The sequence below is a fragment of the Carassius auratus genome, chromosome 44, assembly GCF_003368295.1.
Source record: "Carassius auratus strain Wakin chromosome 44, ASM336829v1, whole genome shotgun sequence".
Taxonomy (NCBI): Eukaryota; Metazoa; Chordata; class Actinopteri; order Cypriniformes; family Cyprinidae; genus Carassius; species Carassius auratus.
In genome coordinates, this window is record NC_039286.1 from 5,056,040 (window position 1) to 5,074,093 (window position 18,054).

The 18,054-nt window shown below is 35.8% G+C and overlaps 1 protein-coding gene across 1 annotated transcript; it reads left to right on the forward strand.

Moving 5' to 3' along the window:
- The first annotated feature begins 1,843 nt into the window (after positions 1-1,843).
- On the forward strand, positions 1,844-13,573 carry LOC113062226 (sorting nexin-27-like). The gene is made up of 13 exons (XM_026231932.1): positions 1,844-2,245; positions 6,487-6,718; positions 6,809-7,001; positions 7,111-7,175; positions 7,263-7,367; positions 7,493-7,571; positions 8,690-8,853; positions 9,282-9,371; positions 9,697-9,846; positions 9,972-10,100; positions 10,212-10,271; positions 10,356-10,404; positions 11,544-13,573. Exons 1-13 carry the CDS (start codon positions 1,923-1,925, stop codon positions 11,609-11,611), a joined length of 1,707 nt encoding a protein of 568 aa, XP_026087717.1. The 5' UTR covers positions 1,844-1,922; the 3' UTR covers positions 11,612-13,573.
- Positions 13,574-18,054: the final 4,481 nt, after the last annotated feature.

Below are 18,054 nucleotides of genomic sequence, written 5' to 3' on the forward strand. Positions count from 1 at the left end.
CCTTCAGCAAACCAAATAATTCCTCCTCCAAAACTGTATCGTACGTTTCTTCGTATGCCACAAGAGGGCAGAAAAGACCCGTAAAACATCCGTACATACATTGACATACACAGACATATACAGACATTCATATAAAAATTAAATTAAATTAAATTAAATTAAATTAATCAGCTAATCACATCCACCCTAGAACTGTAGTATTATGCCATTTGAACTAAATTCAGTAAGATCAACACAGTTGATGAAGCACTTATTTTGGACAATGTTGCTTTATCCAAAAGTATGTTGTTTTTGTTGTCTATATATATGTAATTTATTTTTCCTTATTATTTCGGATCACACATAGCCATCTAAATGATCAAAATACAACATTTAATTACTAATGTGTGACTGACCATAACATTTAGGGGAAACTAGGACTAGTTGTTTCAATTTACTGCTGTGAATATTTCTGATTTGACCTTATACCCCAGGTCAATATATAGTTATACTACATAGAGTTAAGACATATGTAATGAAAATTTTAACGACAAATTGAAATGAAAAAATAAATATATAAACAAATAATAAAGAATATATTAAAGTTTTGGTAAAAAATATGACAACTTGCACCAACATATGAAAAATATTCTTCGTTAAGAACATAGTTCAACCTTTCAGCTAAAATCTGAGTAATAGTAGGCCTAATAATAATAGTAATATTAATAGTAAATAATAGTAATATTAATAAATCTGAAAATTAAGTCAAATCTGAATCTGAGAGTTGACAATTGTCAGAATGTATGTAGGTGTAGTTTTATTTACCTTGGTTCAATTGTTTACACAACAGCTAAAAAGATGATGTTATAGATTATGTATAGATTTTTTGTATAGATAAATTCACACACACACACACACAAACACACACATACAGTATATATATATATATATATATATATATATATACAGAGCTGGGTATTAACGGATTACATGTAAACTGGATTACGTAATCAGATTCCAAAACTCAAGGCCACTTGTAATTAGGGTAAACTACTTTTTTAAAATACTCGTAATCAGTTACTTTTGTATGGATTACATGATTACATTTTATTTACACAATGGTAATAAATTGTTCACAATTCATTGATTCTCCTAAATTTCCTTTTTTCTTCCTTTTTTAGTCTTTTTCAAAATTCATGTCTAGATATATATATTTTTTCATTGATACATTCATGCACTTCTAGTGTTTTATTCGATTAAATATTTAACCTGGCAGTGATATTGCTGTGAATTTCATGTTTTTCAATATTTTTAGTATCTGATTTCAAATTTTACTTAATTATAAGTAATTAATTATAAATTTTATTCAGTGTTACTAGCAAACACTAACAGCAAGGCACATCAGTGTTAGTATTTAACTGTCCACACTTTGCACTTGAAAAAGTAGCAATTGTGGCTCTTGTTGGTGAATTATATTTTGTGGGATATATTTTTTCGTGGTACGTCAAAATAGTACAAGATTAGGCTAATTTAATATTTGTGCTATCAAATAAGGGTTAGCACAAATGTAATCTAAATGTAATCCAAAAGTAATCAGGTTACGGTACCAAAAATGTGTAATCTAAGAGATTATAGGCATTCTGATGTCTTTAATAATTTGCTATGGTGAAATTGTATCGCTGTAGCTCTTTAAATTGTCTTCAAACTTCCACAATTGTGCTTGCAAACGTATAGCTACAGGATATCCTCATACTTGAATCTTTCACCAAAACAGACTGCCAGTCTCCACAGGGGCCTTCTGGTTCCCTCTAAAGACACCGGACACAGTCTGAGAGAGAAAGTGAAAGAAATCTTGTGATGGTTGGGCGGGTCAACGTATTTCTGGCTTGTTGTTTTGAAGGCCTACGGGAAGAGGAGAGGGGTTAAAACAAAACGAGTTAAAGATGGCGGAAATCGAAGGAGATGAGACTGCTCGGCCCGCTTCTCCGTCACTGCTACCCGCAGCAGCGTCCCGCGTTGACGGATCGGGGATGGTCGGTTCTGGAAGCCAGACCCCGACCCTGGTGACTTCGGGTCCGCGCGTGGTTCGGATAGTAAAGTCGGAATCGGGATACGGATTCAACGTCCGCGGTCAAGTGAGCGAAGGCGGCCAGCTGCGGAGCATTAACGGGGAGCTGTACGCTCCTCTCCAGCATGTTAGCGCCGTGCTCCCCGGGGGTGCGGCGGACCGGGCCGGTATAGTGAAAGGAGACCGAATACTAGAAGTGTAAGTCATTTCATCCTAAAATACAACATTGCACTGCTGTTAGTCTGTTTGACACAGTTAACGTTACCCAGGCGCACTGTTGGCTTGACGTTAGCATAAGGATCTGTGTAGGCTAACGTTAATTGTTTAAGCTTTCGTGCTCGTGCACATCCCTGCTAATACAATACACAGATCATTATTATGTAATACGTGAGCAGATAACGCGTAATGGGAAGTTCTCGAACGGTATACGGTTGTTGTGAAATCATTGGTTTGGGGTGTTCAATAGTTCGTGCGTGGTTCCAGTGACGCTCATGAGTCTCGCGCTCGGTGACTTGTTGATGCATGACAGCTGCATAATAACATGCTGTCATGTTGATATCTTATCGCTGATACTGCTGATCAATAGAGGTCCTGACACGTTAGCATCTTAAATTGTACTAGCTGTGAGCAACCGGCCTTGCAAATGCATATGATCGATCATTTAAAAAGACGGCAGACTATAAAAGTGATGGTCAGCTCGAATGTGTTTTAAATAGCTAATACTTGTATATGGAGCACTGGCTGGCCGATAGAATGCACACATAAAAGCAAATAAGATTACATAAAATTTATATCTAAAACAAACACACATTTAAATTATATTTAGAGATGAATATCCCAATATGTAGCAGCTTTGAGATTTCCATTTTGCTGCTTAATAGAGCATCCCTTGTGTAAGATTGAACAAGCTTAAAAATGAAAACACAATTGCTGTTTTCTGATATTTTTAGTGAATGTTTTTTTCATTATACACACCATAAAGGTTTTGGACCAGTAGGACTTTTTAACGTTTTTGAAATGTCTCATGCTTGCAAGGCTGCTTTTATTAGATACAATACAATCTGAGATATTATTAACATTTATTAGGAAATATTTGACATTATAATTTATTTTCAGTAGCCATTACATCAGTCTTCAATGCCACATCTTCAGGATTTCATTCAAATAATATTTTTAAAGAAATATTTCTTTTTTTCTTCTTTTGGAAACGGTTTAATTTTGTTCCAGCATTCTTTGACGAGTAGTTGTTGAAAGTTCAAAAGAACAGATTTTATTGTAAAAAAAATCTTATGTAACGTTATAAATGTCTTTACTGTCACCTTTGATGAATGTAATGTGTCCTTGCTCAAATAAAACTATTGCTTTAAAATATATATATAAAATCTTACTGACCCTAAACTTTTGAACAGTAATGTATTATGCATAACCCATATCACATATATAGCACTAGCAGTATTATATTGGCTGCCAAGCATTCTAGTTTTTAGCATGTCATGTGAACTACGAATAATATTTGCTCAGACGTCACAGGAGAATATTTGAAAATATATCCTTTGATAAGGCTGTCAGTAAATTTTGACATAAGGCAGAATGACTGATCTTTTTAATCAGCAAGGCTGCTAATTTCATTTCACAATATCAGCTGATTAAATGGTCATTGAGCAATAGAGAGACTGTGTGAACATTGAGAACAGTGATAAGAAAGTGTCTTCCTGCTGTGAATATTTTGCAGACGCTCTGCGGTGAATATTAACTCATAAGCTGCATTATGCATGTATAGAGCCATGTTGCTGGCCATAATTAGGCATTTGGAGGTGTGACTGGCATTTTGTATTGCATGGATGTATTGGGGTCACTGTTTTATCTTATGGATAAATCAGAAGAAATAAGGCTTCCAAGGGCCACAGAAAGTGGTGTAGTTCTTCATCATGCCACTCTGGTGGTGTGTTGTTTCCAGTTCACTCAAAACTCTTTGCCCTGACAGTCTTTATCACCTGAACTTATTTGAATCTAATTTGTATGTATTAGGCCTAGATGAGCTCATGGCATTTAAACAAAGAAATCATTCTTGCACTGCACACTAGTGTCAGAAGATTTTTTATTTGTGTATAAGAACTGATGTTAAAATACTTCAATACATCACAGTGACCAAGATCTGAATCAGTGTTGCTAATTTTATACCACGTTGACACATTGCATTCATTGAAAATGTCATGAAAACATTTACCCCTCCTTGAAAGGAAGGAAATGCAAAGGGTTATTAGGGACATGAAGGTTCTTATTTAGCCTCGATCAAGTTAAGTTCATTTAAACAACATTTCACTTTTACACCTAATATGAACATGTTCTTTACAGTTTACCTCCAATAATTCACCGGAAATTCTTGAGGAATTTTTTTTATGTTTCAAGTTTTAAGGGAAAAAATAGTCTTTTCAAACAAATCAGCTTTGAAAATACAGCTTTTTCTGGATTGTGTTTGTTTTTGTGTTAATCAGTGTGAATGTTATGTTAAGGGGATGCCCACCCAAAAATGAACATGTTGTCATCATTTACTGTCATTGCAAAACTGTACGACTTTCAAACTGTTTCAGGTTCCCATTGACTTCAACACTGTTTTTTATTAAAGAAATTCATACCATGAAAGTCAACAGGAACCTGAAACTCTTTGGTTACCAACATCCTTCAAAATATCTTCTTTTCTGTTCCACAGAAGAAAAAAAGTTATGAGGCTGAGTAAATTATGACAGTTTCATTGTTGATGGACAATCCCTTTAAATGTTGCTTCTAGACTATTGTAAAATATCTACTGCTCATTTGGGATAATGTTCGGGAACTGGTGCTTTCAAGATCTATTTATTTATTTATTTATGCAATGTTTCAAAGTGCCCCTATTATGGGTTATGAAAGGTATATATTTTGGTTATGGAAGTCCCCAATAACAGGATGACATGCATGCAATGTCAAAAAACACCTTCTAAGACCAACAAGCGGGCGAACAGTATGCTAATGTTTTATGTTGACGTCAACATGGTGCACTTTCAGTTTTCAAACTTTGCAGGATGTTTTCATTCACTTACTGTGTTACACACATCATGAAAGGTCATTTAAATAAATCCATAATAGGGTCACTTTAAAATGATCTTTTATTCTTTTTGGAAATCTAGTAAATCTAGTATAAAAGGTTTCACTGAGTCTACTGAGGAACTTCTTTAAGGAAGAAGAAGTGGCTTCACAAACCTTGGCTGAGTTTATTCATGAGTGTGAAGCGGTTTGTCCCTTTTCAGTCTTTGGTGAGCACCTGTCCTCGGTTCAGTGATATAAACGTGTATATGTTGAAGGAAAATAAAAACAATATGGTGTGTTTATAATATATCAAGTTTTCATCTTCAACAATTTTTTTTTTTTTTAACAGTTAGCGGTACTTCCAGTCTTAAAATGAGGAAGTTTTGACCGAATCAGGGAATCGCTGCAGTCACGTGAATGTCATGACACACGGTTTGTTCCTGTTGCGAACTCATTATTCAGCATGTTCAAGTCTTCCAGCCTGTGTTTTTAGAATGAACTGGATTAAAGGATGAAACGTTTGCGTATTGGGTGTGAATGCTTGGATCTCTTCAATTCAGAGAGCCATTGTTTTGACCGAATACATAGGATCATATTTTTGGTTTTATGTTTCTGTTTGTAAGAAGAAGATATGTTTCTATTTACATAATGAATTAACCATTGTTAGAAGTGCTGTCTTCATACTGTGGATTTATTTAGATTAAATCAATTATTGCAGCAGAGCTTTGCATTTTTAATCTCCCTCCCCCTTTTATTATAATCAATCAAATCACTAATGAATTTGATTCAGGGTAGTGTAGAAAAGGCTGGTCTGTCAGCTCTGTCTACTCCTATTGTTTCCCGTCATGAAATATACGTTCTCCCTCCATCTGTCACCCAGTTTATGAATAAGTGATGGTGGTAATAATTGATGGGCAGGTGGCATGTGCTGTCTCTGTCATTGTTGCTGGGCTCTTGCAATAATAATTCATAACTGAATGGAGATCCCAATGACCCTCAACCTTTATTAACTGAAAACCTTTATAAAATAGAGGCTTTTAAAAAAGGCATCGTCAGTTCTCTACATGAAATGTAAACTTTTGCTTAGTAAACTACTCTGTGTTTCATTTCCTCAAATTGTTTAGTGGCTTTTTATACCAGTTTAAAAACAGGAACCTTTGTTTCGATGATGAAGAGACACATTTTTGGATTGTTTTATTACTAAAGATCTCATTGCTTGATGCAGATGGCCAATATTTGAATATTTGATATTGTAATATTTTACTGTTTTGACTGATTAAATAAATGCAGCCTTGGTGAGACTTCTTTCAAAAGCATACTGACCCCAAACTCATCTTAATATTTGACCCCTGTAACAAGACCCTTGTCTCCTGCAGTAACCGGGTGAGCGTGGAGGGGGCGACTCATAAGCAGGTGGTGGATCTGATCAGGGCTGGCGAGAGGGAGCTGGTGTTGACCGTGCTCTCTGTGCCGGCACAGGAAGCGGACGGACTTGATGGCGGCGAGGAAAGCACTTTGCAGCCCACTTACGACTACAGCGACAAGCAGGCTGTCCCCATTTCAATCCCCACATACAAACATGTGGAACAGCACTCAGAGAAGTTTGTGGTGAGTTGTGCAGAAAGTAAGAAAGCATTTGACTTTTTTGGCTGTTGTTCAGCGCTCCTAATCTTTGTCATCTTGCTCCTCCTGTCTTAGGTGTATAACGTGTACATGTCGGGCAGACAGCTGTGCTCGAAGCGTTACCGGGAGTTCGCAATACTTCATCAGAACCTGAAGAGAGAGTTCTCCAACTACAATTTCCCAAAGCTGCCAGGGAAATGGCCCTTTTCTCTGTCTGAACCACAGCTGGATGCTCGCAGGAGAGGCTTGGAGGAATACCTGGAGAGAGGTGAGACCGAGGACAGAGAGAGGAGGAAATAAAATAAAATGCAGGTCTTGTTTTTAATGTAATATAAATATATATCCTTCCTTTCTCTCTGTCTATCGACATGTTTCAGTGTGCTCAGTGCGGGTCATCGGTGAGAGTGACATCATGCAAGAATTCCTGTCTGAATCAAATGAGGTAAAGTATGTGTGCGCGAACACTGTAGATCTGTGTAAAAATAGTTTTGCTCAGCAGCACTGTTTCAACACGTGTCTTGTGTTAAAGAACCACAACGGGATAACTGATGTGGAGCTCCGGATAGCGCTGCCTGATAAAACCACAGCCTCAGTGAGAGTCCGAAAGAATAGCACCACTGACCAGGTTTACCAGGTAAAATATCATCCACCAAAGTCTGGCACTCAGATAACACAGTCTGTCTATTCAAAAATCAACTCAAGCACCTCAGCTAAAGCTCATCCTAGTCGTAAACGAGTATCAATTCCCCTCTTTTTCAGGCTCTTGTCGTGAAGGTTGGAATGGACAGCATCATGGCCAGTTACTTTGCTCTCTTTGAAGTTATTAACCAATCGTTTGGTGAGCATTTACTAGATTTTCCTTTTAGTGTTCTGAATCAGTTTCTGGCTCGACAAGAAGAAAACTTTTAGGTATTCACTGTGGAAAGCGGATGACCTTATGAAATCAAAAGCAATTGCATTCATGATCCTTAGTATGGGCGATTTAACAGCCCCTTGTGTGCACAAACTTCAGTGTGAATCATTCACAAAACCCTTCTTATAGATCACTCTTAGAGAAAACATTGCAGAAATGTCACTTTCAAAAGGTACTAATATGAACACTTCAGATACTTATGTACTTTTAAATTTGTAATATGTACCTTTGAGCCACTAATATTTACCATTTAGGGGTAAATAAGGTACAACGATTTTTGACCTTGGCTTGGGCACCACCCCGTAACAGCTTTGTTCCTTTTTTCTGAGAGTGAAGATTGTTTGTTTGTCTGTAAATAATGCACATGTGGGTATGCCACATATGATGGCTAAATAATTTACAATAAATCCAATTTATTGTAGAAACATAATTATGTGGGGCTTTCGAGTTTCAGAAATAAAGAAAACATCCCAGAAAAGTCTGATTAAAGGGGTCCTTTGCACTATTCCTAATCATACAATAGCTATGTGTGCTGAAATAGACTAGATCTTTGAGTCAGTGAATTATTTAATGAATCAGTTTGTGAACTCGATTAGCTGATTCACTGAAAAGATCCAACTCCAAAAGGCTGTTTATTTGATACAAAAATATTATTATTATATATTTAAAAAATCTGAAATATTTATTATTTCTATTAATGTTTAAAACAATTGTAGTAATAGTAATACTTTTTTATTTTGAGCAAAGAAAATAAAAATAACAATAATACATATTAAGACACATACATAGAAAATTAGAACAGTTCATCTCGCACATATATGTATCCATACATATACCTTACACATAATAACTACAGACAAATATGCACACATATATACACATGCACATACATATACACATACACATGACTGACCCCAAGGTTTCAAGATTCAGCTTTGTTCATCATGCAAAGCTGTTTTCTAATGTATCAGGTTCACCATAAATCACTAAACTGTTTGCATGTGTAGTTTACTGAAAACCTCTCTCTTTTTCTGTGTTGTCAGTGCGCAAATTGGCTCCTAATGAGTTCCCGCACAAGCTGTATGTTCAGAACTACACATCAGCTGTCCCCGGGACGTGTCTCACGATGCGGAAGTGGCTCTTCAGCACACAGGAAGAGGAACTGCTGCAGGACAACCCTCTCGCTCTGCACTACTGCTTCCATCAGGTCAGTCCCACCGGCCGTAACCGATGAACTCGGTTTACTGTCAATTCTCTCCTTCATTACAAATAAAATATATATAGATAGTGTTACAGGCATTTAGCACTGTCTTTATGATGGACTCTTATGGACTAAAGCAATAAGTACAAACACTTTGCAGATTACAGTAAATGCAGACCATAAACAGCACAAATGGACTTTGTACAGTTAGCAAGGTGTCAAGTTAATGCCTCATCTAATCCCACACATGCCTGTTTATGTTAACTTGAAATTGTATTCGGCGTATTTGTATAGCTGAAGTCCAGTAAGATGCCTCTAACGCAAATCTGTGGTTTTAATTTAAACGGCACTTCATTTTAACTTATGTAATCAGATCAGTCATATCATCTTTTACATTGTTTTTTTTCTCTCTCTCTCTTTTTTTTTCTCTTCAGGCACAGGATGATGTGAAGAAGGGATTCATTAAAGCGGAGGATAAGGCATACCAGCTGCAAAAACTAGCAGAACAGAGGAAAATGACAACGGTCTCATACTTTATCCATCATAGAATGCATCTTTTTATCTTTTCATTGAAACCTGTGAATAACACATCCAGGTCTCACCTCAAAATCAAATAACACTAAAATCGAGCCAATTTATTTTCTTTCAACTTTTACTAACATTTGCCTCAAAGATTCAAATTACTCTAAAGCAAAAGCAGAAATAAAAAAAACCTTTCTCAGTAGTGTTCTTTCTCATGCACTGCCTTTTTGTCACAAAGCAAAATCAATTACATATCACATACATAACATCTAAGCGCATATTGTTTTGACATAAAATAAACATCTGTGTGGTTGTTCTTTTTTTCAGTATCTGAGTCTTTTGCGCTCATGTGAGGGATATAACGAGATGATGTTCCCTCACTGTGCATGTGACTCACGAAGGAAAGGTCATGTGATCACAGCCATCAGCATGAAGCATTTCAAACTGCACGCGTGCACAGAGGACGGCACTCTTGAGGTGCGCCAATGATACCTACATCATTTTAATGCCTAGAATGCTTCGTTTGCCTCTATATATGCTGAAGCATATCACCGAATTCTGAGGTGTTTTGCCCATAGTAATGCTTTATCTGTGACTCACAGAATCAGGTGATCATGTTCGAATGGTCAGAGATGCAAAGATGGGACACAGATGAAGAGGGTATGGCCTTCTGCTTTGAATATGTGCGCGGAGAAAAGAAACCTCGCTGGGTCAAAATATTCACTCCTTATGTAAGTCACCCCAAAAATTTGAATTTGAGTTGAATTATTTAAGTGTGGAATTATGTTTTGTAGAAACAGAAATAGTCCCTGAATCTTGTGCCCTTGTGTTCGCTTCTCCAGTTTAACTACATGCACGAATGCTTTGAGAGGATTTTCTGTGAGCTTAAATGGAAGAAAGAGGTATGAATAACTTACTTTTCTGTTTTAGTTTCTTTACCTTTCTTGTGGTTTGTTATTAATGAGTTTCTTTTTGATGTGTTAAAGGTTGAAGACGAGGCTTCAGACAAAGGCAATAAGAACTGTAGTAATAATGGTAAGAAGAAAACCACTTTGCCCTCTTTTTATCACACACACACACACACACACACGTTAATGTGATTTTGCTGAGTGTACTCATGTGATGACCATATTCTCAATGAAACCTGAAATGCTGGTTGATTCTTACCACACTTACTGAAGTATCAAGTACAGAGTCACATGTCATGCGTGTGATGCTCCTCTGAACCATCAGTGCATAAAATGAACCCTGCACCTTCTCGAAAGATTAAATAATGGTAATGAATTCCTTTATTATGTAAAACAAAATGCAGGAAATGATTCAGCTGCACTTTAGGCTAGACTGGAAACACTCTAGCAGATGTGCTTTTATTACTGAACACAGTTTTATTCATTGAGCAAATAATACAAATAATATATTTGCATTTTTCAGTTGTGCTTGTGCAATATAGTACAATTAAATGAGGTTTTCTATTTAATATTTCTTAATATAAAATATTTAAAAATATATATATTATTTAATTTAATTTTCTATACAAAATTAATCATTTCATACATTAAAATTAGATATGTACATTTCAATATTTCAAAATATTTTACATTTATTAAAAAAAAATTGTGTGTGTGTGTATATATATATATATATATATATATATGTATATATGTTTGTGTGTGTGTGTGTGTTCATGAATATCTGTGAATATTAAGATTCTTTCATAATTGTCATGTTAATAAATGTAATTAAATTTTTAAAAAATTTACTTTTTTATTTGATTTAAGAAATGAAATCAATGTATAATACAAACACGCATATAAGAAATACATGCAAGAAATATTTTAAATAAAGATTATTTAATACATGGAACATAATTTGTAATAAAATATTCTAATATAAACATAAAATAATCTGTAAATGTAATTTTTTGTTATAAATAATGTGTGTGTGTGTGTGTGTGTGTGTGTGTGTGAGTTTATAATATTTATAAATATTTGTAAATATAAAGATTATTTAATACATTTTAATACACCCTGCCCCAGTCTAGGCCACTGAAAAGGACTGATGTCTTCTGTAGTTGGAATGTAAATGTGATTTTAAACTTAATGGACCTGTAAAACAGAAGGCAGAATTCATAAAACATTATTTGAACTGCTCAGTGAAACGATTGTGGATTGCAGATTACCTCTCGCCGCTGGAGCAACAGAAGGGATGGCGCCACCTAGGGGACGAGATTGCCACTTCCTAAAACTCTTGTCTAGAGCCTGTGGATCATCACACTAGAGCAGACCACCAGAACGACCACGTGACCACAGCAACACCCCAGCGACGCCACACCAACCATGTTTCCACGGAGACAAAAGTGTGCCTTTCAGATGCAGAGCATTCCATATGGCAACCACGGCAACGCAAAATGCCATCATCGTGGCAGAGCAGACACATAACAATCGCTGCGGGGATGTTTTGCACCAATGGGTTCTGCTGTCATTTCATCAGTAGATACTTTGAACTCGCATAAGTACATGTAAAATACCACATAGGACCAGACCTTAAGATCTTCCATGCCGTCAGTTTAGGAGACACGCTCTTCTGAAAGTCTACTGGCTGGATTTTGGAGAGCATTAGCTAAAGTCGAGCACTGTTATCAGGGCAGCGTAGTAACAAAAGACCACTTTGTGATTTGAACAGCAGGGATTTCTCTAAAATCATATTGTGATGGCATGATTGCTTGGTTTTCCCAGTATAGCTGACTAAAATGTAATCTTCCTTCCCATTAAATGAGGAGTTAAGTGTGTGTGTGTGTGTGAGAGAGAGAGAGAGAGAGAGATTGTGTGATTAAGAAGTGAAAGACAGGTGTGGTTTGCATAAGTGACCTGTAGGGGGCATCAAACACACAAGCAGCTGCGCTCAGGATAATGTTGGACTTGAGTTGAGTTTATTTGTTGGTCTCAGAGGGAACATCATCAAGTCTTCGTCTGAGTTGGTTTTCGTGTTATTTATTGTTGGAGACTGCAGAGGCTTGCCTTGCTCAGTCAGAGAGAGACAACACAATAAGGGAGCCATTGAGAATATCAGAGCAGTTTGAACAGTGCTTCTTTTCTTATGGGGTTTCAGGAAGAAGAACTGATCGGCAGAAGGCAATTGCTTTTTTAAATTCCCCACCGAGTGCTAAAATAACAGTCTTTTCGAAAGTGGTCTGTTTGCCATTTTTTATTTTGTAAATCATCTTTTTTTTTTTTTTTACACCGTAAGCAGAGAACCATAGCTTAACATGTTGGTGGATCCCTGCTTTTCACAGGAACAGGCACAATTTTTCCATTTCCTTAAAAGAATAGTTCACTCAAAATGAAAACTAGCTGAAGATGTACTCGCCCTCATTTTCTTCAGAGGAAGATATCTGGGAAAATTTTGAATGACATCACTTGCTTTTCACTTCACAAGACATTAACTGATGGACGTTAACTGATGCATCCATTCATTGCTGAGAATCCACTGGTGAGGAAGTGATGCAATCCTGAATTTCTCCAGTTCTGTTCTGATGAAGAAACAAACTCCTCTACATCTCAGATGACCTGAAAGTAAACAAATACTCAGCAAATTTTCATTTTAGGGTGGACTTTTCCTTTAACAGACATGCATGTTTAATGCAAGTCAAAAGCTTTCCATTCCAGCACAATACTGCGATTAAATCAGCTTATCGTCATCCAAATGCTTAAGCCGCCTTGGCTACGATACCCTGATCAATAAGTGAGTTTGTAATGTGTGTGTGTGTGTGTGTGTGTTCTACATCAGATTGCTCTCTGGGGAGAGTAAAGGCTCCTATTATAGCAGCACAGTAGCATCTGTGGTCTAAGCATATTTACAAAAACTTAATTGGTGTCTTCAGTCCTGATTATTTCCGTGTTTGATGAGTTCAGCCAGTTTATCAATGTGAATGAAGAAAAGGAGAAAAAAAAGTAAGACCTGTGTGTATTTTGGTTGTGTAATTTGTCTTTTCGTCAGGAGTGCAGGTGCGACACTTTTTGTATTGTTCGGAAAATGTCAAAAGTGTTCCACCTCATAATGTTCACCAGCGCTATAAAATAATAACTGTTTGGTCAGTGTTTCTTATTTTGTGTCAGTGTGCCAGGGGAAATAAACTATATGAATGTACCAGAATGTATTTATAACATGGATGATTATTAAAGATTTCTTTTATTATTAACTTGAACTGCAACCATTTAAGATCATCATAACGCTTCAGTTTAAAACTTAAGACACTAACCTATTCTTAACCTCCCATCGAGTGCTTTCTTTACTTTTAGGCCCACATTGAAAGTATTATTAATGTTTTTCCCCAAAAACGGTGTGTTGGGACTATTACTGATCAAGTTTAACTGCAATTTGTCTGTGTTCTGCGCTTCATCTGTAAATTTGACTGCTTAAGTCTAGTGCTGACAGAGTCTTTGTAGCTCTTCTGACTGAAAACATTAAGTTATTTTTCTGCTAAATCAAGGGGTCTGAAACAAGGCCTTTGCTGGGGTGGGTTTCGGCAAGGGCTTTGTATGGAAAAATATATAATGCATATGTGAAAGAGATAAACAGGCGTGCATTATTTCATGTAGCCTAGATAATGGCGTAAGTTAACAATAATATTGGGATACAATAGTTTTATATTTGAAATGTGTGAAGGTAAAATTGACCAGAGTTATAAAACACAAAAAAGCTTTGAGAATGTCATGTAGGTTGAAACATTGTAACATACTATTTTAAATAAAGTGACCTATTGAAAAAAATAAAATAAAATCTGTGTTGTTACTCTCAGGTGACCTTTCTAATGCATCCCAGCCCATAAGTAACCAATTACATTAATGCACTTTAATATATAGACATTTATGAGTGTGAGTCGGGCAGCATGCACTTTGGTGAAGTACATTTATGAAATGGTAAAGTACAACCTCTATAAACTTAAACCTTGCTAAATTCTAGCAGATAGCGTTACAACAGAACCACGCAGTGTGTGCCACTGACAACTTTGATAAAATGGCTTCATAATTTTTGACCAGTGCATTTGATTTTTAATGATCATTACACAAATTAGTCTGTTCCTAAGGTGAGTATATAATTAAAGGCAATTATAAATGTGATCATGCTACAAACGAGCTACTGTAGCTCAGATTGCTTTGGAAGTTAACGTTGGTTCTGATGGAAAGGTGTCAGAATACACAGAATACCCTATCAAGCGCAAGGTTGGGGGTTCGATTCCCAGGGAACACATGATATGTAGAAATCGATAGCCTGAATGCACTGTAAGTTGTCTGCTAAATGCATAAACTTACTTTAAATTTAAATTTAATATATATATAATCTTCACTAGAATTTAAATTAAAATAAAACTAAATTAAACTTGTTAAACTAAAACAAAATTACTAATACTGAAAAAATGTAACAGACATAAAATGAATAAATAAATACATTGAAAAAGTATAAATAAAATGGAAAAAAGAAAAGCTCATTCATAATATATAAAATTTAATAGTATGTCAGCGATAATAATAATAGAAAAAATACTGCCTAAGAATTAAAAAACTTTTACTCTCAATTCTGACAATTGCAATTTAACATATCTTACAATTATTTTTTTTCTTCTCAGAAATACAATTGCATGCAGTTTGTCTAATGAGCTAATGAGCCAGATCTCTTTATTGAATCAAACACACAGCATGAGCAGTGTAGCTAAAACTCAGTTTTGTGTCAGTTATTTGAATGAATGAATTACTGGTTTTAATCAGTCTGACTCCCACTGTGAATTTAATCAACAGAGCTGTTACTGAATCAACATCTGATTCACTGCAAGTCTTTTCAGTAATGTCCATATCAAAATGAAGATTTGTGTCAATATCATTTCTAACTGATTGTCTATATGGCAATAATATAAATAGCTGTTCTTCAGATTTATTTGACCGTTTACACTGTAACCCATGGTGTGCACATAAACATAGGCACTTACAGACTTTAGCACGCTCCGCCCACTATTTACATACATAATTACAAAGTCATAAAAGCACTGTAAAGTTTAGAGGAATCGAGAATGTAATAAATTGCTGTTGCGGGATCGAAGGATGAAGCTGTCCATGGAGTTCGAGGGAATCGATACAGCTCTAAACTGCAAAGATCTGCAGAGGTCAAACTGGATGAAGTGTCGGTCTGCTTTACCTCAGACCTCAGCTGTCTGAAGAGTGCATGTGTGTCTCTGCCTGTAAGTGGCTGATGCTTGAAAGATTAGAGTCTGAAGGATGGGAAGTGTGTTTGAAAGAGCGCAGTGGTCTCATAGGACCGCTTGTGTTCACTCCACTGGACGTTTTAGGTGTTTTAGCCAGCCAAATCAGTGCTAACAAAGGCTCCCATGAAAAACCCACTCATCAAACCAGGAAGGATTCTCACTGCATCTTTATTCTATTGCTTTTACATGTTACAGTGGTATTTGCTTATCCACAGGGTTTTAATCATAATTTTAAAACCATGTTATTATATTAATTATTATAATGTGTGCGTTTATATTTTAATTATTATTATTATTGTTATAACAACATGTAAAGGCTCACGTTGTAAAGTATTAATAATTATATTATTTTATAACATGTAAAGTGTTTACATTTAAAATGATTGTTATTAACTATTATTATTATTATGATAATAACAACATTCATAAAATGTTTTCATTATTATTATTACATGTTAAAAATACAAACAAGTAAAAGTAAAATCTATTACAATTAAATTAAATATTTACTTAAATTTATATAATTCATGTTTTTTTTCTAAAAGTGGAACTCAAGGGATCATCGTGGGATTTTATTTTAAAAATACAATAGGATATACAAAAACAGTACAGTGATACAGTCATCTTATGAAAATAATATTTTCACATATTTATATGTAAATCATATCTGGGTTTTAAAGCAAGTTTGGAGACCCCTGACCTGCAGTACACTTACAAAGTTCTCTCACTTTCGTTTACAGACCTTCATCTTTATATCTTGCTTTATTTCCCCTAAACAGCCCCATCCCTTTCTCTCAATCACTCTCTCTCACTCTCCCTTGTCATTAGTATCGACCGTGCCCATCTTACCCCGTTAATTAAAAGCTATTGATCGTCGGCTGCATGACAGCAATATTATGGACGGCGTCACAGGAGGAACAATTCAGAGATCAGCCAATACGTGTTTGTGTCAGTGTCTTTAAGGGGGACAAAGAATGACACTGAAAAAAAAAGACAATTAACAATTTGAGAGAGTAAATGTTCATGCATCTTCAAATATATGCTGCCTTTTCAAGGTTGTCGGTAATCGATATGGTTCCACCCTGTCACCCTCTTACCTGATAAAGACCTATTTATCTGATTTTAAACTGACTTCATGCATTTAATGCTCCTTAAGTATTTAATTTCACCATTTTGAGCCCATTTCAGTACACATGTAGTTTTAAAACATATAGATCTTTACAGTTACATTCAACTCTTTACATTTCTGACACACTGAGATGCCATTCCAACAATTATCTACCATAGTGTCATCGTTCATGCTCAAATGCACACTAGTTTTAGCTTCACACAAGACTGGCTCTGTTCTTCTCCGGCTCATACGCACAATCATCATCTCTGGCATATCTCTGTGCCATCACCTTTATTTGCCACACACACTCACTCTTATTCCCCTATATCCTCTTTTTCTCCATCTGAGTGAGCACGGTAAATCTGGACAAGTCAATGTGCCAGCACAGCACATTCACGGAGAGAGGCGAGTGAATTACTCTAGCAGACGAGCCATGGCTCCCGCAGTAATGGCAGACACATGCAATTTTTATTCACTGATGCTGATTGAGAGCCACACTGCATGTTGGAATAGGAAATTGAGCTATATATGATTTCTTATAAGCCACAACATCCCCACAGCGTTCAGCGTTTATCATCATAATGTTGTCAAAATAGCAATGGACATTTGCTTTTCTAAAATAGCATTTTTGGTCCAACGTCCAGAAAACAGTGTCGAAGCATCAGCATTTTCGGTTACTGTACTGTACTATAACAAAATAAAATTAGCAAATTAACATTGATATAGTTTAACATCAAATCATAATAATAAACCTTAATTAACTCCTGTCAATCACAACTTTTACTGTCACATATTACCATTGTGACAACAATCTTTAAGTCAATTAAGGTAGAAATTGTTTAATACTGATGCATTTTTTATTAATTCATAAATACATATTATTAAAGAAGGATGTGCTAAAGCTTTTATACAATATCCTAGTCGGTATAAAAATCTAAACTGAGCCCATTTACATCCTTCAATTTAACGTCTAGCCAGTTTTCTCTGTAAAATATCCTGTTATAGTCTGAAATGCATCACAAGACAAAAGTAAAAGGCATTGTTAGTGTATCTGTGATCTTAATTGCCATTGATTTATAGAATTTTAATATAATTACATTATAATCTAATAATCTCTTATTGGATTATAGGTCATTGTAGTTTATAACATTTTGTTTGTAATGTTTTGGCAGTTTTGGGGGGCGGTACACGATGCACGATCGAGTGCTTTCCCTCGTAAATTCCTGCTCTCTCTCCAAACCATTAACTTTTCACCATCCCCCGCTCCATCCCTCCTTCATGAACGAGTGATCAATTAAAACCCTGTCAGGCCGGGACC